Raw genomic sequence first — 22,021 nt, 5'->3', positions numbered from 1 at the left:
GAATGAGGTTGTAGCTGATGTGCTTGGTGAGAACACAAAGAAGAGTCAGTTCCTTCTAAATGTGGGGATTCAGTCTGCGCTGCCTACATCCAGTGGACAAAACAATCAAGCAGAACGGGAAGCAGAGAGGAGGGTAAATGCTGAGGTCCGCTCGATTATCAACACCCAGCGAGCACAAATTGAAGGTTTGTTAAAGAAATAGCAGGAGACAGCAGCAAATGGTCAGTGACAGGGAGGTGATGAGAAGAGACAGATAGGTGATGAACAAGAAGCAAGCTAAGCTAGATGCGAAACTTGAGAGATTGCTGAACCGTTAGGTCCACTCTTGAGCTAAATTTGTGATGTATTTTCTTATAAATGTTGTGCTATTTTTCTGAAACTTGTGTTGTTGTCGTTGCTGGGAGCATGTGCTGTTGCTAAAATGGCTTGTGAGTGCCATGGTCATTCTGGATGAACACATCTAGATGAATTTTGGTGGAAATTTAAATTTCTGAATGAACATGTATTGTTGCTGTTTGATACTGTTGTTATTCTGGTTGATGACAATGAGATTCTGGATGGTGGGAAAAATATAATTTGATTTTGTTTAGAATTCTATATTGGCAATATTGATTATATGGGCTTTATATTTTTTATTAGGCTAAAAGGGCGGCCTGGTGCAAGTGGTAGTGCTTGCCGCCTGTGAACCGAGAGGTCACAGGTTCGAGCTGTGGTCTCCACACATTGCACGGTGTGTGGAAAAGACCTCCCGCTAATAATCTCCCCCAGACCCCACACAGTGCGGGAGCCTACGGCACTGGGTACGTCCTATATTTTTTATTGGGCTAGAAAAGTTGCTTAAAAATGGGCTGAAATTTGGTGAAATAAATATTGCAGAATTTAGTAGGCTAATTGGACAGTGAAACAACAAATGGGCCAACAATAAATGGCCACATGTTTTTTTTAAAAAAGTGTCATGTCAGCATCCATGTTGGTGTCCACGTCATCAGCCACATCACCAGCACAGTTTTGAAGATGACATGGCATATTCAATCTATGACGTATTGTAAGGATCGATGGACCAAGAGGGGGTGAATTGGGCCTTTTTCAAATTTCTAAAACAAAATAAAGCAACCTTAACCTATACAATACTAGTAAGGCTCAATTCACTAACCGGTTACCTAAGCAACCTACACAAGATATAAAGGATACAACAAGATATAAAGCTAAGCAAGGTAAAGCTAAGTTATGATCTCTAGGGTCAAACACATGATTAAATTGTATGAAAGTAAGTGCTTGAATGTAAAGAGTGGGCAAGAGACGACCGGATTTTTTCCTATGGTGTCGATGTGTTGGCACACACCCCTAATCCACGTTGTGACACTCACTAAGAGTCTTGTCACCTCCCAAGTCACCGAGACGAGGGTGCTCACTAAGAGTCTCTGTTCACCATCCCGGTGTGGTGGAGCTCAAGCCACGTACAATCTTTTTCGGGCTCCCACAATCAACTTGGCAAGCTCCGCAAGAAACACCTCAATCACCAAGATCGCCTAGGTGGTGCCAATCAAAAAGAGTAACAAGCTAGGGCCTTCACTTGAGTAAGAACGGATGCACACAAGCTTCTCCCTACTCAAGTCCTTAGCCTTGCTTCTTGGATGATTGAATGATCAAATGAGTGGAATGTGAAGCTCAAGGTGGCTCTAAACAATAGAATGAGTGTATGAGTGCTGCCTTGTATCAAGAGACTTCAAAATGACCCATTGGAAGGGTATATATAGACAGCTCACGTGGATAGAGCCGTTGGATTTCTAGCTGCCAGAAAAGTACGCAACGCCGGTTAATCCGACGGCCCTCCAAAAGTCATCGTCGGTTTAACCGATGAATGTAAACTACCCATTTGAAATACTAGCCGTTACAGCTCGGGCAATTTAACCGATGTATCATCGGTTTAACCGGTGAGTGCAGTTGTCCACTGATCAACTGAAAAACCAACTCTCTGGACAACTGCACCGACGCTAAGTCAAATCCTTCGTCGGTTTAACCGGTGAGTGTAAGCCTGAAAACCCCTGAAAAACCGACTCTCTGGACAACTGAACCGACGTTAATTTTAAACATCGTCGGTTAATCCGGTGAACACTGTGTCCAGACTTCAGCAACTGCGTTTAACCGACGTATAGAAAATTGATGTCATCGGTTAAACCGGTGATAAGACTTTTTCTTGATTTTGCTTTTTCTAATCTGAGTCTTGAATGAAATCCAAATATTCTTGAGATATGAACTGAATAGCACTTGTTTGAGCTTCCAAGAACCTGAGTGACCAATGTGTGCATCCATTTTTGATTGACCATGTCCATGCTCAAGTTACTTGGCCTTAACCCCTCTTAATAGTGCGACCTCTACAAAACTATAAAATCTATACTAGCCTAAGTGTCCTTCTCAACCTTGCGACACTTAGGACTAGAAAGATCCTTAGTCTTGTTATATACTTGAGTTGAATACCGAGATCGCCTTTTTGAATAATGAAATTTAGGGGCCTCTTTAACATATGATCCAATGAGCAATAAGATTTCATTAAGCTGCACAAACTCATTAGTCATAATAATGGTTGTCATTAATCACCGAAACATACCTTGAGGGCTTAGATGCTTTCACGTATTTTTTTGTCATTAACATTGGGCCCGGGCTGGGTTGTATGGGCTTAGGGTGATTTTGTGACGGTTGAGAAACGTCATAGATTGTGTTAATATGTGACGTTTTTACAAAACCGTCACGAGGGACTTTCTGTGACACAGAATGCATGTGTTATTTAAAAACGTCATAAACAGTGTTTTGTGACGGTTTTTGCGGCCTTTATGACATAATTGATTTTTTTTACGGAAGCTAACATCTCTTATAGTGATTTCACTCCAACACACTCTCAATTTCCCACACTTCAAACCCCAACACTACATTCAACTCTCTATGCGCGTGGGGCCCATACTTGGCCAGCCAAGATTGGCTAGCGAATGGGCCAATTTGGAGAGCTGGATAGCTTGGCGAGTTGGATATAGCTAGTCTGTTAGATAGCTATTTTGGTGTTGAGTAGCCAAAATTTGGCTAGTTGAACTATTTGGCTAGTCTCTAGGAGATGCTCTAAGGCCCAAGTGAGTTGAAGAACGTCTCATTGATCACATGCATATTAGTTTGTAGGGAATTTGTTTTCAATTGGTTAGAAAAAATTGTAATCAAGCGTGTTGTAATTTACTTGTGCTTTAGTTAAAGTAACAACATGACCTAGAAAAACGGTTAAGATGTAATTTACAAGTTGAATGGACCAAACCTACTAATTAATTCTTTTATGTTTTTATCCTCACTTTACACAAAAAGTTACAACTGGAGTTAATAGTTTCCTCAAGCTCAGTATTTAAGCTGATCCAGCTTCTCCTGCCTAGATAATATGGGATTAATGTCCCTGCTGCTTGTGCACCTAGCACTAGCACGAGCGCTGGGCTCATTTCAGCCCAACAGCCACGAGTTGGGATGTTACATTAACCAAATATGATCACTTGATCTATGTGTCATGCATTGTCCTCCCAGCAGCTCGCTGTTCATGGCCGGGATGGCTATATATCACCTGGGCTACAAATTCTAAATCCATCACATGAAGGATAGCACTCCGGTTTTTGGGCTGTTTCTTTGGCCATGTTTGGCTAAGGGTCTAATCAAGATTTCACAAAAATACAAATGCCCGCATACAGTACTAAATGAAGTCTATTTGCAAAACTTTTTTAGAAATGGGTGTAAATTTTTGAGACGAATCTAATGAGCCAAGTTTCATCATGATTGGCTACAGTGATGCTACAGTAACCGTGCTCAAACATTCTCTAATCGTACGGTCAAAGGTCTCATTAGCTAGAGCAACTGCTACAGTGCCATAGTTGTGGAGGTAATTTTATAATTAGACTTTATTTAATATCCTTAATTAGTGGTCAAAATACTATTTCTCTCATGAAAACATTTCTAGCCCACAACCAAAACATAGCCTTTAGCGCGGTTCGCCGTGAATTGGCCCAATAAAGTATTTCAGTCTGTCAAGTCTAATTATTGCAGGACCTACTAGATATTGTTGGTGCCTATCACAATATAGACTGACTACATGTCGCTTTCGTTGCATGTCTCTGGGTGTGCTGCGGGCAGATAAAGTATCCTTTCTTTGTGTTGCTTTTAGTTTTTCGTTTCTCTCTCTTTCAACTTTTGACCTGTGTGTCATTTATTTTTTCTTAATTGATATCACACATTCTCTTTTCATGTGTTTCATTTTTTTCTTTTCTCTATTTTAATTATTTTGTAGTTTTATTTTTTCAAGTAATTTTTGTTTTATTCTTTTTTCTACGTATTTTGTTCTTTCAAACTTACTTTTTCCTTTTCTTTCTCTTATGGTCCTTGATTTTTTACTATTCATCATTCGATATGTATCTTTATTTTTCATAATTGAATCTAGAAAATAGATATGGGTACATATGTGTAATAGAAGGATGTGCATATACTTTTGCTCTTGACGTCACTATATGAGTGCATGGCTGCATGCAAATCTATCCACTAGCTAGTTAGACGTGCAACCCTATCAGTACATGCAAACCTATCCATTAATTAGATACTTAGATATACATTATATTTATATATTTTATCTATTTTGTTTGGCTAATCAATAATATTTTAAAATGCATTTGTACACTATTTTTGCTTCTTTTATTTTTCTTCATATTCTTATTTATTTTTTCATATATTTATTCCTCTCTTTCTTTATTCCTATTTCCTATTCCTTTGCGTCGATTTCTTTTATTTTTCTGATACTTCACATCTGTTTTTTATATTATATTTTTTTATTATGACCCTTATGTACTTAACCTATATTTTAATTTTTAATTATCTTTTATAATTCATATCAACCACGTTTGTTTCAAATGTTAACAGATCTATACTTACATGTTACTATAGTATAAATATTTGTTCACATTTACGAGCGAGTCATGCTAAATGCATACTAATTTATTTATATTGTAGACTCATAAATGAGCTGTGAGATAAGATATTTCCCTTATATGCTAACTTGTTTAGCATGTGTATATATACTTATAAAAATATTTTTTTACGCTGTAGATACATTTGTCTTCATGTAAAATTATTTATTTGCGTGTAACTAATTTGTTCGCTATACCAAATTATTTGTTTGCTTTGTAGATTGAATTGTTTCATGATGTTGACTCATTTGTCGAGATATTTTTTTTATTTATCCTATACAATCAAATGTTCATAATATTTAATATTTTATTCGTCGCATATTATTATTTGTTCCTTATGTTTAACTTCTTGTTCATAGAAAATAGTCATTTGTGTTAGAAGAAAAATAGTTAATTAGTGATCAATTAGTGTAATATTTAGTTAATTATATAATTAGTGGATAATTCCCATTTGGGGAACTGCCACCCCCAAAGGGTGCCCGAATGGGTCATCCCAAAGAGTCATGTCCTTTGGGAGATGTCTCTTGGTCTTGTATATAAGCACAATCAATCAATAGAGAGAATAACTATTCACAACCATTCACAATATGTTAAAATATTTATTCCCAGTAATAAAAAATTATTATTGAATATTAAAAAAATATGTTTTAAATATGGTCCAAACATAGGCAAGTGTGCTCTTGTTTTGAAAATTTTATTATAAGAAAGATAATGATGCAATTCAAATTTAATTTGATACACGATTAAAGATTTATATTTTTAAAGTCCTAAACTTTCTTATAAGTGGAATGATATCATCAGTTTTATCTTTTTTGCATGCATGCATTGCTGCTCTCTATCTCGAACCAGTGGAAACGGACCGAGCTTAGGATGGATGAATTAAATAAACGGTGTATCTAGATTATTAGGCTGGCGACCATTAACCACGCACGAAAATTTTTTCTTCTGGCGACGGTTGCTGAACCATCACCTATAGGCGATGCATATCCGCTCCCGTTCCTGGCCATTGACCGTTTCACTGCCGCCGGCCGCTGGTGCGCTGCCAGCCTGCCACTGCCCGGCATCACAGTACCGCTGGTGTTTATGGAGTTGTTTGGATCCCGAGGCTAAATTTTAGATTGTCATATCAAAGAGAATATTGGTATATAGAATTATTAAATAAAATCTAATTACAAAATTAATTGCAGAATTCTAGGGCTAAACTGCAAGACGAATATAATGAGGTATATTAATCTATAATTAGCGAACAGTTACTGTAGTACCACTGTAGCAAATTATGGATTAATTTGGTTAGATTCGTCTCACAAATTAGCACCTATATATGCAAAAAGTTTTATAAATAAATTTTATTTGATACTTCTAAATAGTAAAATTTCTTTTGATGTGCCAGAAGCTAAAAAGAAGCCCTTGAAAACAAACATGCTCTATATCTCCTTCAATGACAAAGAAAGAAGAGGCTTGCTCTTTACCTATGAAATGTGCAACGTTTCGTACGAACGTGGCACAAATTTTTAAAAATGTATGAATATATAGATCTTCATCCGTTCTGTCGTGCTATACCTACGGCGAGCCCTGGGCCTGCGCTTACAATGACAGGTATAGCCTTTCGGCTTGTTCGGCTTAGCTGAAATGGCTAGGTTGGAGATGCCGCTGGAGCAGCTAGCCAAACCAGCCACGAGACGGCGGCGCGGGGAGGCTCAGCCGTTTGTCCAGCAAATCGAGCAGGATGTTTACTTGCAGGGAATTCCTAACTATATTACTATTGGATAAGAAGAAGACAACGTACACTTGTAATGAGAGAGGTTCGTGTGCTGCCAACCCATCGGTTGCTCTCGTGCACCCGAGCAAGTGCAGCCGTCAGATGCAATATAAACCGTGCAGATTCAACATGATTTCTACTACCAGTAGCATTGCTATTTACTTTTGCGCTTCACTGATTACAATAGTAACGGGCCATGATTTACTGTACATGGGCCAACATACACAACACGCGTTGAGTTGATGGGCCCTAACTGCAAGCCAGCCTGCTGCTCGGCCCAGCATTGGCATGTGGACGAAACAGGCATATAGCTGCAACAAGGCACATGCCAAGGGCGGAGGCTGCAGCTTGCGATTAACCTTGTACCATCACACACGGATAAAATGGGAATGGTGCTGCTACGGCAGGTTCCCGTGCTGTTTCATACGAGCAGCTCCTTTCCATCGTCCTCACAGAAAAACCCCTTGGCCCAGTAATTCAGTCCGGTGTTCTTCAGAGATCCAAGTGGATCAGAGTCGTTGTCGGTCTTTCCTCAGAAAACGGGAAGAAAAGGAAGCGTCAGAGCCAAACGCATGCCTTCGCGAGACAGCAAGAAGCACTGAGAAGCAGCAGACAGGGCCTAGCTAGCGGCGAACTCTGACATCGTCGCGAGAAAAAGAGATGAGGAAACGCTAGCTTTTCCGTTTCGCGCAGAGGCCGACAGGTAATGATCGCGAGGAATTCGGTTAGTATCAGGCTTACGGTGGATTGTCAACCGCTCCATCATTCCCCCTCCCATCATCCACGGATGCCATCATGTCCCTGCCGTCTTTCACCTTTTCGCTCCAACAGGCACGCCATTGCCATCGAGCATGCATGGCCCAGTCATCCTAGCATCCTACTGCCCCGGTGCCTGCCACCGCAGCTCCACGGTCCACGCTTGCGACCTTCATCACAAAGTTGCCTTTGTTCCTCCTCGTGGAATCCAACAGCAAAAACCTCAAGGCTGAATCTTTGCATCTGCGATTCTGTAATCTGCATGTTGAGTCCACGCAAACTAAGGGAGGTAGCTGTATTTACATGCGATGGAAGCAAAGGGTAATACTACAACTATAGGTAAATCTCTGCGAGGCAGCAGGCTGAGCTGCTCCTAAAGCGGTAATAAGCACACTTTGGGAGCCTTGTTTGCACTCGCTAAAGCCGAATCATCCCCTCCTTTCACAGGCCAAAGCAGAACAAAAGCGACGCCAAAGCACACACACCTGCCAACAGTCTCAAAGCTCTCGCTTGCAACCTGCAAAAACCACGGCGCATTACTCAGTTACCAGAACTCCAGAAGCCTTGAGACTTTCAGGCACGCAGCAGGGTAACAATTTGCAGTGGCGCACCGCATGCCAGCTGCTGCTGCGAGTTCGATGCTTTTACCCCCTGCGATCCCAAGCTCTATGCTATGATAAGGCTCTTTTCTCTTGTCTTGGGTAGTGGCCTGAAGCCACCCACCGGGCGGCCTTCTTCCTTCCAAAGCAAAGGCGCCGGCGGCGACTTTTGCCGTCGCATGGGGGGCGTGGGCATGCGCCGGGGGGGAAAGAGGACGGACGGCCCCCGGAAAGCTATTTTACTTGCCACATTGGTGTTTGTTTCCTCCCTTTATTCCCTTTTTCTGATTTTGCTCTACTGGGGTATCAGGAGGAGCAACTTTTGCATGTGCAAACCACATCTTAATGAATGGGAAGATGTAGTAGCGATGAAAAGAGAAAGGGGAAGGGTATGTGTACGGTGCTCTCTTTTTATTCCTTTTTCAGCGGGATGGCTATTTTTTTCAGGTCTGAATTGTTTTGATTCAGACCTGAAAGTTTTAGCTAATAGGCCTTCTCAAACAATTGAGTCTCTGAACGACCATCATGAAATCCTATGAAATAGCTTATTCTATAGGTATATGTACCTTCTGGGGTATCAGGAGGAATTTCGTTTGTGTTAGTTGATCCTAAATTTTGGTTCTTGGCTATTCTCTCTAGTCTTTGTTCACGTGGCAACAAAGGAGAGCTGGAACCTGGATGTGGCTAAAACCATGTAATGGAGTACTTCTTTTTCTGAAATGGATGTGATGAGGTACATTTCCTTTACATTAGATCTTTGTAATTCAGGATTTAATAAAGATTGATTGGTGGAGCAGAGAATCATACTCTATGTAATAAAGTACTTTGCATAGAGTAAGATTCTCTGCTGCACCAATAAATTTTTTAATGCTATTGCTCGGTTACAAAGATATAGCATAAAGGAAATGTCATGTTCAGGGAGAAAAAAGTTCGCAAAATAAGACTTGACACTCTTGCCTTTTCAAATCTTTCTTCGCATTAGTGTTTGTTTTCTCCATTTACTCTTTGTTATTATTTTCCTCTTAGGCCGTTTGGAAGAAGAGGATTGCTTTAGAAAACTTTAGGATTTAGCTCCACATTGCACTGAATGCTAGGGATTTGGATCCCAAAAGCCCTTTCCAAACAAGGCCTTCATCAGTCCTAGCATGGTTTGTTCGTCTTGAAGGAATTATATGCAAAAATTTCCTTGTGTTAAACCATTCTTGCTTTTTTTTGTTAAATGTTTGATAGCCCTTTATGTTTTTCTTTGCTATTTTATATTATCATGATTCATGTGTGACAGAAGAGAGATGAATGAAGTGGCCAAAACCATGTAGTGAAGCATTTCGCATAGAATCAGATACTCTGCTCCACCAATCAATCTTTACTGAAATCCTCCAATATCCAAAGGTGTAGTGCAATAGAAATGTCACGTTCAAGGACAAAAAAGCATTTGTTTGCAAAATAAGACTTGACACTCCTCTTTTTTTTTCAGTTCTTTCTTCAAGCTCTTTTCATTCCTTGCTTGGTGGGATTTTTCCTTCCTGTTTTTTGAATGTTTTTTCTTCCTCCTTTTAGTTACAGGGAAAACTTGCTTCTACTTTATCTCCCAAGTTTGTACCAAAAATTAGGGGTTCTGACTTAGTGAGCATCTGGAAATACCCTATGCAATGGCTTGTTCTCGGCGAGCATCTAAAAATTCTCCTTCTAAAAAGGAGCATATTGGAGGAATTCTATGCAAAAAATCTCTTATGTGATATTTGAATGTTTTCGACAATCCTCTATGTGACTATGTTGTCCTCTGATTGTATTCTACATTATCATGATTGATTCATTCATGTACAACAGAAGATAGATGGATGAAGTGGCCACTAAAACCATGTAACCAAGCACTTTGCATAGAATCAGATACCCTGCTCCACGCCTCCACCGATCTCAATCTTTTTATTAAATCCTCCGATCCAACGATGTAGCACTAGGGAAATATAATATCGTGCTCAAGAAAAAAAGATATTATTACCAAAGTAAACCTTGGCTTGGCACTCTTCCCTTTTCGATTCTTTAGTTTTGTTTCATGTTGTTTTCGCCCCCTTCTTGGTGCAATTTCCCATTCCTACTTTTGGTTGCAGGAAAACTTGTTTGCCCTGTGCTCGTAAAGTCTGACGAGAAGATTCCCAACCGCAGTATATGTTTGGCAATGCGCTTTGGCACTGCAGACAAAATCACAAAAACCTACAACTTCCTAAGAATTAACCATGAACAAACTGATCTTTTTTTAGGGAAGAACAATCTGAAATTTGATCTGAGAGAAACAATACAATGTCAGCGAACAGTGACACTACAATCTGGTAAGTACATCAAGTCATGCACACATCAAGAAATCAATCACACAAACAGGAGCGAAACCAAAACTAAGCTCCTTAATCGACACAGTAATCACACACTGCTGATCGCAAGCACTTAGACGGCGATCTCCACTCTGGGATCGAAGGAGAAGGCGGCCAGGAACTCGCTGGCCTCCCCGTCGCCATTGACGTACTTGGGCAGCTCCTCCCACCGGTTGGTGCCCACGTCGCACATGAAGCAGCCGTTGGGCGCCTCGCCGGAGCTCACGCACACCAAGAGGCGGTCCCCGTGCCCGACGCAGTTGATGTCGGCCCGCTTGCCGTGGAACCCGTGCGACATGGCGGGCGGCATGGCGGCCACCTGCCGCCACGCGCCGCCGGCGAACTCCCACACCCGCAGGCTCGCCGTGTCCAGGTACTCCGAGAGCACGACGGCGTAGGCGGCGGCGCCGCACGCCACGACGTCGATGGAGTACTCGAAGTAGACGGGGAGGATGCGGGGCAGCTCCGCGAACGTGCGGCGGGCCGTGTCGCAGGCGACGACGGTGCCCGAGTGGCTGAGGAAGTAGGCCACGGCGTCGGCGCCGCCCGCGGGAGACGGCACGACCACCGAGGAGTACTGCTTCGACGCGCTGCGCTGCATGTTGGTGGCCACCACGTCGCCGGACTTGCTCAGGAAGTAGACCGTGTCGTCGCCGCCCTGCCCCGGCGCGTCGGGGCACGAGTCCTCCTCGGACCTGCGGGCGAGCGGCACGGGGCCCTCCCACGAGTCGCTGGACGAGTCGAACACCGCCATGGACAGGTCCGGGAGCTCTCCCGTGAAGAGGGCGACGCGGTAGGGGGCGCTGCCGTACATGGCAATCGCCTGCAGCTGGTGGTGCGGCGGCGGCGGCGAGGGGAGCGCGCGCGACGCGCCCGTGAGCGGGTTGGCGACGGTGAGCGCGCCCGTGGCCAGCGCGCGGTAGAGGACGAGGCCGCCCGACGCGGCGACGGGCACGGACCCCAGCGCGGCGCGGCAGCGGTTCCAGCCGCGCTCGGCGGCGTCGAAGGCGACGGCCGGGCGGTGACCGTCGGAGTCGGAGAGCATGAGGAACCACGGGTCCCGGGAGGGCACGCGGGCGCAGGCGTCGAGGAACGTCGGGGACGCCGCGGCCGCGCGCCACCGGCGGCAGACCGCGCGGAGGCGGAAGTAGCTCGCCGGCGGGAGGCGCGCGAGGACGCGCTCGAGCATGTCGTCGTGGAGGTCCCCCAGGCCGGAGGAGGGCGGGGACTGCTTGCGCTTCCTGCCGTTGGCCGACGACGGCGCGTCCATGACGAGGAGCTCCATCTGGCTGCTCGAGCTACGAGATCTCTGCAGAAGGGAAGGAACAAGACCAGTCAGTTACACGATTAATGTAAGAATTGGAACGAATTCCAAGTGACGGAGGAACCCAATTGGCTGGTTCATGAGTGTCAGTCTCGCAGCGACGAGATGCAAGTGCAGTGCAGTACCTTGGAGGAGGCGGAGAGGTGTCGTGGCGGCGACTGTTCGTGCTGCGGTGAGGAGAAACCTGCGTGGTGCGGCAGCTTGGGTTTATATCCGAGCGCCGGCGAAGGCGAGGGGCAGGCGGAGACTGGAGGAGTCGTTTACTCTTTTTGTCTGCGTTGACATGCGGCCGGAGAGAAGAAACAAGAAAGCGAGCTCTCCGCGTGCCACTCCACCCTCTCTCCACTCTCAGAGTCACAGGCTGGCCGGGTGGTGGCGGAGACCGGAGCGTGGACGGTGGTGGTGGTGTGGACTGCTTGTCTGTGACGAGCAAGTGTGGGCTAGCCGAAGCCACCACCTCCTGCCTCCCTATTTATACCCGTACCAGCACGGCGACGATGGCTCCGACAGGCGACAGTGTGCCGCGACGGCGTGCGGACGTAGAATTATGAGGCAATTGGCTTGGAGCTAATATAAAAATTCTCAATACCACTGGAAAAAGATTGTGGCTTGGCTTCCACCCAGCCATCAACCCAATTTTATCTGGACTCTGGTGCTCTTGCCATATGATGACTGATGCTGATTTATTATGAGAGAAAAGTACTGCTAAAATTAGGTAGAAGCAACATTTTTTGCAGTGGTATTACAAGAAATTGAGAACTTTTACAATGACCCCAAGGGAATTGCATCTAGAATTATACGTTTCACGGATGTATTTATTTGTAAATCTTGTTTCTTTGGATGTACTAGTAGGGTGCACGTGCGACATGCACGTGTTAGAAAACCGATGTTGCGAAAAAACAAACTAAATTTTAGTTGCCACAAGTGTTTTTAATAGAATAATGACGATAGACCCGATGTGACTGCAAACTATTATTGTTAAGAAGATGCATCAGCCACGATGGTTTATGGGATTTCATGTAGATATTATCTAAAAACCCAGAGTTTTTAATACTAACCTTGGCTAATTGCACCAAATTTTAAGCTGGTCCGGTTAAAAACTAAATTTCGAGGAATGAACGATGCTTCATCAATACGATGAAATCAATCTGATTTGGAGACGTCCACAGAGCTGTGTACAAATGCAGGAGGCGCACCACCAAAAATTCTCTATTAATAACCAAAGAGTTTTATAACCTCTAAATTGTGTTTTCAGAATGCTAACATAATTTCTGTTTGATGATTACCTGATCTTGTTTCGTTCGAGGAAGCACATCCAAAACTGGCAACGCAAATGTTTCCCCTTCGCCTACACCACACGTAGCAAACGTGTCAAAATTAAGTAATTAATTAAAGAAATTATGCATATTCAAATTAATTGGTAGCATAGTTATTACCAGCATTAGCTAGGAGCGTACGCATCTCTGGTGCACGGCTGCCATTTTTTTCATCGTGCAAGCCTCCCTTCTCTCTACATTTCTTTGTGCTTTATGCTCATCAGTTAACTTTGCATATCTGTCTCTAGCCTTTTTGACGTTTCGTTTCCATAGCAACTTGAACTATAGCATATAATAGAATCAAGAAGCTAAACTTGCACCATAAACAAACTCTATATATATATATATATATATATATATATATATATATATATATATATATATATATATATATATATATATATATATAGTATTGCTATATGGTACCCAAGGTCCAAATAGCTATTCGGTCCCCAGCTCCCTTTTACCGAGGAGCCGAACAAGCTGGTTCTCTGCTACATCCTGCTGCATCCCTAGATTGCACCTTGTTGCCTCTTCGACAATGACTTCCTGTTCTTTTCTCACCGGAACATCTCCCTGCTCTCCTACTTCACCAAACTGGAGCCTTCTCGTTGCCATGCTGCTTCACAAAGTAAATGCCAAAACCATCAGCACATTATCCAGTCTGCATCCAGAGATGACAACTTAATTGATTAGCGTGGCATAGGATAGAATATCAGATGAGCAAATGGATAGTGGGGGGAAATCCCTTACTAGCTTCGCTAAATCATTAAGCTACATCATGAAAGCATTAAGCTATTGAATCCTCTCAGTGACATTTAATCGAACACGTGACCTCCATCGTTGGAAAGGGAGCAGATCACGCCATTACGAGCGGACAAACACAATCAAACACTCCAATACCTTGTGGGGCTGCACGCTGGTTTGGAGGCAGAGTAGTCCCCGTTGAGCGCGAGGCAGAGTAGACCACGGCGAGCGTGTGGCAGAGCAGTCCAAGGTGCTTCCTGCGACACCACGCCGTGCGCGCGAGGTCAGCTCCCACGGCCTCCGCCTCCTCGACCAGACACTGGTGCTGGAGAGGACCGCCGCGGCGCGAAGTCTGGAGAGGTCCGTCGCGGCCCGAATTCTGGAGCAGTCCGCCGCGGCGCGCGCTCTGATGTTCTCCGCCTCGAGCGAGAAACGGCTTCCTGCTGTGCGTCTGGATTTCTTGCACGAGCGTGACGCCATTGGGAACCGCCGGGACGTGGGGGTGGTGGGGGGGCGCGGCGGGGCATGGCCGGGTCGGCGGACTGCGAAGGACGAACTGCCGCAGCGAATCGTGGCCGGAGGGAGCGCGGACTGAGGAGCCTTTTCGGCTCGGGGCGGGGGAGAGGGGGTCGGGACCGGCTCCATGTGGACGGCTCGGGGGCTCGTTCTCCTCGGTGGAGATTGGACGCTAGGGACCAAATGCCTATTTGGAACCCGGGGACCAAATAGTGCTATTTACATTTCAAGCACCAAACAGATTCACGTGTTATTTACACGGGTAGGGTAGAACGTTCCGCACCTCCAGCTAAGACGGAATCGCAGCATAAACAAATGCAGTTTTAGTAATGTGATAGAATGCAATATTAATATGTATAAATAAAAACCTTCATCAATGATGGAAGCTTTTCTGGATGGCTTGGTTTTACAAACCAACAAAAGTGGTTTCAGAATTTTATCATTTTTCTGCAATTTATTATGAAAATAACAAGATTTCACAGCAAACAAGCAATAAATCTAAAACAGCATGAAAACTTTATATTCTACCTATACAAATTTTAGATATGAAATATACATGACAAATTTAAGCCAACAAAATTGTTTTCACAATTTTTTTTGGAGCTTCCTAAGATTTATTAGGCATAAAACAGGCTTAGCTAATTCATAGACAAAAGTATACAGTAGTGACATGGACGAACTTATTTTTGAATAAAATTACCAGTCATCAGGATCCTAACAAAACAAGTTTGGCATTTTTCTCATTTTCCTACTATTTTCTATTCATTTTCGAAGTTTGCGGCTATTTAAACCAGGAAGAATATAAAGGAAACTAAGGTCTTTTTACAGATAGACCCTTAGATCTAAAGTCTTTTTGCACACGGGTCCTTGGAACTTTTCCCATACCCCCTTCTCATTCTCTCCTCTCTCAGCCATGCACTACAAAGGGGCCGGCGGTGGCCATGGCCGGCGCCCTGGTCAGCAGCGAGGCCGGCGGCGAGGCCAACCCGCGGCAGGCGAGGGAGCGCAGCAGCCAGCACGGGCAGGCGTGCCCGCGGCTCGCAGAGACGCAGCACGAGGCCATGCTCAGGAGGCCCGCGGCGTGCGGCAGGTGGGTCAGCACGGTGGCGAGGCTGCGTTCCCGGTGGCACGGCGAGCAAAACGGCCGGGGAAGGGGCTGGGGAGGTCAAGGGTGGTGCGAGGGAGCTCACCGGGTGGTCGATTTGGGCGGAGGGGACCCGGAAGGAGGCATTCGACGTGCGGGGGGTCGGGACTGGCGGTGGGACTCCTCTGACGGACCGGAAATCAATCGATTCCGGCCGGGGGAGAGGGCGGCGGTTCCCGGGAAGGAATCAACGAATGGCGGCCAAAGATGGCTTGAGTTAATAGGGACGAGATGGTGCTGAGAACTCGGCCAGGGACGCCTCCGGAGTCCGATACAGGCTTGCAGCAGTCTGGCGACGACGATGATGAACCCCGCTACGGTCGCGAGTGGTGGAGGTAGAGGACAGTGGGTTGGGCAGCTATGGCACCGGCGGCATCCCGCAGTCCCGCACGGGCGTCCAGGCAGGTTAGGCTGAGGAGGAGCCAGAGGACGGCGGCAGCTCGCAAGATGATGGCATCGAGGGAACCCCGCGATCAACGGAACTTGTCATTCAAACGATGGTGGGTGCATGGGGCGGATAGAATTGAGCGCGGTGTGAAAAAACCAGGCGGAACCATTTTCTAGCGATAAAAAACCATCGGTCTGCACCTTCAAACCAAAGTCCACCGCTCTGACAGATAGGGTCACTGTGAGGGGTACATAGTGTTTTTGTCTAGGTACATGCTAATTTCAATTATTTTGATTCTTTATAGTATAGATATAGTTCCTGGATCTGAAAAACTAAAATAGTTTAAAAATCCTATAATAGATTAAAAATGTGGGGCAATGTGACCAATGTCTGGGGATGCTCCAAACACGCGCCCCGTACCATGTTCTCGGTACGCTGTCTTGTGTTTGACCGTAGTGCGTATGTACGTTGACCGCGCGCCCGTACATGTATGGGACACTGATCGAGACGCGTGTCGTGGCGTGAAAATGCGCTGCGCCGCACGCACAGCCACCGGGAGCTAGCGTTTGGCTCGTAGCAGACCTGGCTACGGGGCAGTTTAGTTTCTAAAATTTTTTGGGTGAAAATTTTTGGACAATGTTTGACCACTAATTAGAAGTATTAAATATAAATTAATTATAAAATTAATTGTATGGATGGACGGAAAATCACGAGACCAATGTATTAAGACTAATTAATTCGTCATTAGAGATTGATTACTATAGCACGACATTGTCCAATTATGGTCCAATTAGGCTTAAAAGATTCGTCTCGCAATTTCACCCGTGGGTTGTGGAATGAGTTTTGTCAATTATTCACATTTATTATTCCTAATTAGTGATCAAATATTGTCAGGTACTGTAGCTCCGAAATTTTTTTGAAACTAAACGGGCTCTGCATCGTTCCACGTGCACACACTGTGCATGCGCGACCGATCGAGGCGACTCTGGGTTACTATTCCGCAGTGTGCTTTGTGTAATTAAACTACAATTACTGGTAAGCGCGCGCGCTTTTGGATTAACAATTGCAATCCGGTGATTAGCTAGTAGTAGTACAGGACAGTGCACGGCGGGGACAGCGCACGCTTCAGAGTGTGATTACGAAACTAATAACGCTACTTTATTTTCTCGTGTCACGAGCGTGTACCTGCACTGCTGACGCTCCCTCCGATCCTTGATTAGCTTGGACACAGGCACACAGCAGCACAGGAGGCCTCTCCATCCGATCCATCAGGTTAAACCCGCGTGCGGGGGTTTGACCTCCGCGGGGGCAAGCAGGCAGGAATCTTCACGAATTCCGAGGCCGCGTCACAAGGACAACTGGACAAGGCCAGGCACAGGTGGCACACAACTAGTAGTAAAAAACAAGTCGAGCCAGCTGGGTAGGGCAGGGCATGCACGCACCCGGCTCTGATCCTGATCTGATCTAACCTCTCGCGCCGACTTTTCTACGGGTGGTGGTGTCGTCCGATCGGAACGGGACGTGCGGCCGGAGGCCCGTGCTGCTGCTGATTCCCACCCGTAAACCAAAAACGAAAAAATGTAAAATTTTGTGAAAAAATCTTGCTAATTTGAAGTACTAAATGAAGTCTATTTACAAAACTTTTTGCATGGATGGGCTGTAAATCGCGAGAGACGAATCTAATGAGCCTACTTAATCCATGGTTTGCAACAGTGATGCTACAGTACCGTCCGCTAATTATTAATTAATCATAAATTAATTAGCATCATTAGATTCGTCTCGCGATTTACAACCTATCTTTATAAAAAGTTTTATAAATAGATTTCATTTAGTATTTCAAATTGATAAGATTCTTTTGTAAAAATTTTTTGAAAAAAAACTAAACACGGCCTCGCATGCATCCCCCGACCGTACGATATGAACGCCGTAGATCCGCGAGCGGTGGGCACAAGGCATCGACTGCAGTCTGCAGCGTACTACCAGGGTTTTTTTATCCGACCGACCGGACCGAACCGCCGGTGTCCGGTTCCGGCTAACCGGTCCGGTTTGACCGGTTACCGGTAAAAACCGGTCAAACTCAAATTTGAATTCAAAACCCGCAGTTATACCGGTTTCGAACGGCTAACCGGCCGGTTAGACCGGTTTACCGGTCCGGTTTGACCGGTTACCGGTCGGTTTGACTGGTAACCCGCTAAATTCAATTTTTTTTCTTTTTTTGTTTAAATTCAAATATCCGCAAAGTATACTAAATGAATGTTTGTATAACATGTTTTAGCCTAAATGAACCCTCCAACCCTTTTTTGTACTACTTTTACATTGTATTTGTATATTTTTGTATGCACGTTTTTTTTGTTTAACTTCAAATGCTCGCAAAGTATACTAAATGAACGAATATTTGAAAAAATTTGACATCATTAAATACGTCACAACTTGAAGTATTTTTAAGATTTTTTGGGGATTTTTCCATTTTTTAGAATTCAAATTTAAAATTTGAATTTGGGCCCGGTTTGAACCGGCCGGAACCGGAACCGGTCCGGGCCGGTTAGACCGGTAACCGCGGTAACCGGTCCGGTTCCCAGCGGTTTTTTTAACCCTGCGTACTACACGGCGAAAGAAGGAAAAAAGAGGAGTGGTGTGCTACTGCTACAGTTGCAGGCAGTATTGCTAAAGCTAGAGTGCGTGCCAGCAACGTGGTACGAACGCGCTCTCGTCTCTTGCTACACTAGCACTACATGCGACGCCAACTAACAGTGCAGAGAGACTGTACTACTGTAGACGCAAAAAATGCTACCACCAACTGGTACAGTGCTACTACTAGCACTAAGCAGGAATAATATTTTTTTTTGCGGATCGCTAAGCAAGAATATGAATGGGCGAATTAGCCGAGAAGGTACCAGGGTTTACAATCCCGTTCGGAAACCGCCGGAAACCGGTTTTTTTTCCGTTCCCGGAACTGGGCGGGATTGGAAACCGCCAGGATTTCCCGGAAAATTTCGCCCAAATTTAAAATTTTTTAAAAAATTTGTATGAACGGTAACCGTTGCATCCCGAGCGGGACCGTCGTTTCCCGACCGGTTTCCGTTGATTTTTACCGGGAAATGCCGTCGGCCGAGGGGAAAATTTAAAATTTTGGCAACATTTCTCCGTAATTTTGTAAATAGCATTGCACAAAGTATATATCAAGCATTTATGTATCATTGACAGGGAGATAAACATATAAATAGAAGTTCATATACATATAAATGTTGTGTTCGCATGAGTAGTCCATAAATCACAACAATAGTCCATACAAATCATCAAATACACATCATGTTATTTGTATGAGGGTATATGGTTTTTATGCAACACAATAATTATTTGAAATAATCATTGTGTTGCATAAGAACCATATACCCTCGTACAAATAGCTAGCATACACATATAAATTCATGTGTGTATGACACAGTGCTAGAGGACTATACATTATCTTGCAAAATGTTAGGTGCATAATGATGGGTACATGTATGTGTTAGTAAGTTAGTTGTTGATATTGTAGGAGATGATATGTTAGTGGTAGGATTTATCATATATGTGGTAGTACTTATCAAAATGTTAGGTGCATAATGATGGTTACATGTATGTGACATGTCTATATATGTGTGTGACATGTATATATGTATCTTATATATGTTTGTGCCATGTCATGTATTCAATTTGCACTGAAATGCTGCCAAAATTTTCATTGTTCGTACTAACTATGCAATGCTATGTCCATTATATACATTAAAACATTATATATGGAGTCATTTCTTACGACATGTCAATTGTTCAAATGGAGTCATTTCTTTGTAAAATTTGGCTTCACTGCACCTGTTTTTTTAAATTCCCGGTCACTGTGACCGGTTTCCCGGTCAGAAAACACTGGTTCCCGGTCGGAAAAACCGGTTTCCCGATTTTTGAATTTAAAGTGCCATTTCATCCGGTTTCTGGCGGTTTTCACCGGGAACCGGCCGGTTTCCCGTTCCCGGACTCAGGCGGGAAAACGCTTCCCGACGGAAATGTAAACCCTGGAAGGTACTACCCAACCCAAGTGGCGGACTGGTGGCCACGAGAAAGTAGTGAGCAGCAAGCTGGGGTTTTTTTTTTGAGGTTCAAGCTAGGGACGTTGAAAAACAAGGGAAAGAGCGAGAACAATAATATTCCACGGCTGAACATGCAAGCAGAGGCAGCAGCCCGATATTCCACACCCATCCATGTCAAAGGAAAGAGAGAGAGAGGGGGGAGAACCGATCCGGCTTGTCTGCCGTGCTGAAGCAAAGTCAGCAAAAGGTACAGTAAATCGTGTCTGTGTGAACAGTAGCCTACCGTTAGTTACTGTAGTGGAGGTACTGTGCCGATCTCACTGTTCACAGATTTACTGTACCATGCTCTCTGTATCACTGGATCTCATCCATCCATCCGCAAATGAACGGCCGGGAATGAATCAAAAGTTACCGCTACAGTAATTCACTGACTTGCCTTCAGCAAGTCAGTGAATCCCGATTGGGGGAGAACAAGCTAGTAGAGCCAATAGCTAGCTATAGGGTGGGCGTCCATGGCTGACCTTTGTAAAGCAAAAGCGGGAACGAAGCGATAGGGGGGGCGTGCACCGCAAAAGCAACGGAACAGCAGCCACTGTGGTTGTGGCGCCACGTCCCTTTCTTTACGCCTCATCTCTCTCTCCCTCAGCTCTCTGTGCTTGCTTGCATGGTCTCCGTCTCGTAGGGGGAATCTCTTTCTCTCTCTACTCTCTCTTGCAAATTGCAATGCCGTATGCCCGCGGCCGCATCGCGCCCACGCTTTTGCTTTCCGAAGTCAAATGGGGCCCGCACCACTACGCCCCGCCGCTGCGCCTGCGATCGAGCAACCTACAGCACCAGCAGCAACAGAGAGTGCGACGATGCGATGCGGGTCCCCCGTCCAATTTTTGCCACCAGCTGGGGTCAATCCGCATACAATATGTTACTTTTATACTACGTCCTGCCCGGCACCGTACCTGCCGCACGGCGCTACATGATCCGCACAGGTGCACATTACCGCGAGGGTAACCTCGCTGAAACAGACTGTTCGTTTCTGCCGGAACACACGGATTACCATGTGTGGTTAAATCTGGGCATTGGTCACATTAGTAAAATTTACTTCGTACAATTGACTCTGCTTCAAAATGAAGGGCATTTTATTTTATCTCAAGTCAAATTGCTCAGGTTAGTTTTTTGACTAGCTGCGCTAGCTCTGTACAAAAATGTAGGATATTAACACCAGGCCAACGATAGCAAGTAAACACACTATTGTGAAAAAGGGTATGAAACCTAGCGTGGTTAGGAGAGCTTCAATAGCATCTCAGTTCCTATGTTCAACTCACCGTAAAAATGGATATCATATGATCTAGACGCGTTGTGCTTTTGGTAGTAGGCGATGTTCCTGTTGACAGCGACTCAGCGAGGCGTATGTGGTGGTTTTGTCAATCCTGAGGATTTCACCGTCTCAGTCTACGAAGATGTTAATATGGGTGGGGTTTACGTTCGTAAGGATAAGTGTGTGCGTGCATTGTGAGCGCCTGAATTGTACTGTGTTATCAGAAGATTAGACATATTTCAGGATGGGACCACCGAGATAGATTAAGAATGGAGTAAAGAGTTGTAAACCTTGACCCACTACGATTCTAGCGGGACGGTGAAAGAATGCACATTACAATATTTCAGCGTCAAGCTTAGTTTCCTTCCAAGACAAACATGTTCCCGTCTACCAAGTTGACGTCTTGTGAGTAGTGGTATCATTATCTGGTTCTCCTAATGTGTTACATGATTCTATATAACAAAAAAAGATAACTACTCCTCGGCTCCCATACCGCTGTCGGAGCAGTACGAATTTGACATGTAAAAACGTATGAGTCGAGACGAGCATATCCGCGCAAAATCTCTTCTTACGATTCACGCACCAAAAGAGGGCACATCATTGGGCCACGTCACGTAAATTTCCATCTAGCGTTGGATATCAAACGGACGTCATCGAGCGGTGCTACGTGCGCTGCGTATGCGTGCAGTTCCAAAGGCTTCGTGAAGTATCAAGGAAATCCCGTCCAGAAGAGACTGCTTTTTGACCCTGTGTC

At 44.8% G+C, this 22,021-nt stretch overlaps 1 protein-coding gene across 1 annotated transcript; it reads right to left on the bottom strand.

The window, feature by feature from the left end:
* Window positions 1–10,328: 10,328 nt before the first annotated feature.
* On the bottom strand, window positions 10,329–12,247 carry LOC120693000 (F-box only protein 13-like). The gene is made up of 2 exons (XM_039976405.1): window positions 11,909–12,247; window positions 10,329–11,768 (listed from the first exon to the last, which is right to left on the bottom strand). Exon 2 carries the CDS (start codon window positions 11,742–11,744, stop codon window positions 10,533–10,535), a length of 1,212 nt encoding a protein of 403 aa, XP_039832339.1. The 5' UTR covers window positions 11,745–11,768; window positions 11,909–12,247; the 3' UTR covers window positions 10,329–10,532.
* Window positions 12,248–22,021: the final 9,774 nt, after the last annotated feature.

This window comes from Panicum virgatum, chromosome 9N (genome assembly GCF_016808335.1).
Source record: "Panicum virgatum strain AP13 chromosome 9N, P.virgatum_v5, whole genome shotgun sequence".
In the NCBI taxonomy this organism is placed as follows: Eukaryota; Viridiplantae; Streptophyta; class Magnoliopsida; order Poales; family Poaceae; genus Panicum; species Panicum virgatum.
This window is presented reverse-complemented; position numbering and strand designations above follow the sequence as displayed.

Excerpts from the sequence above, each read along its gene's own strand:
- LOC120693000 (XM_039976405.1), bottom strand. The coding sequence starts at position 11,744 with ATGGAGCTCCTCGTCATGGACGCGCCGTCGTCGGCCAACGGCAGGAAG.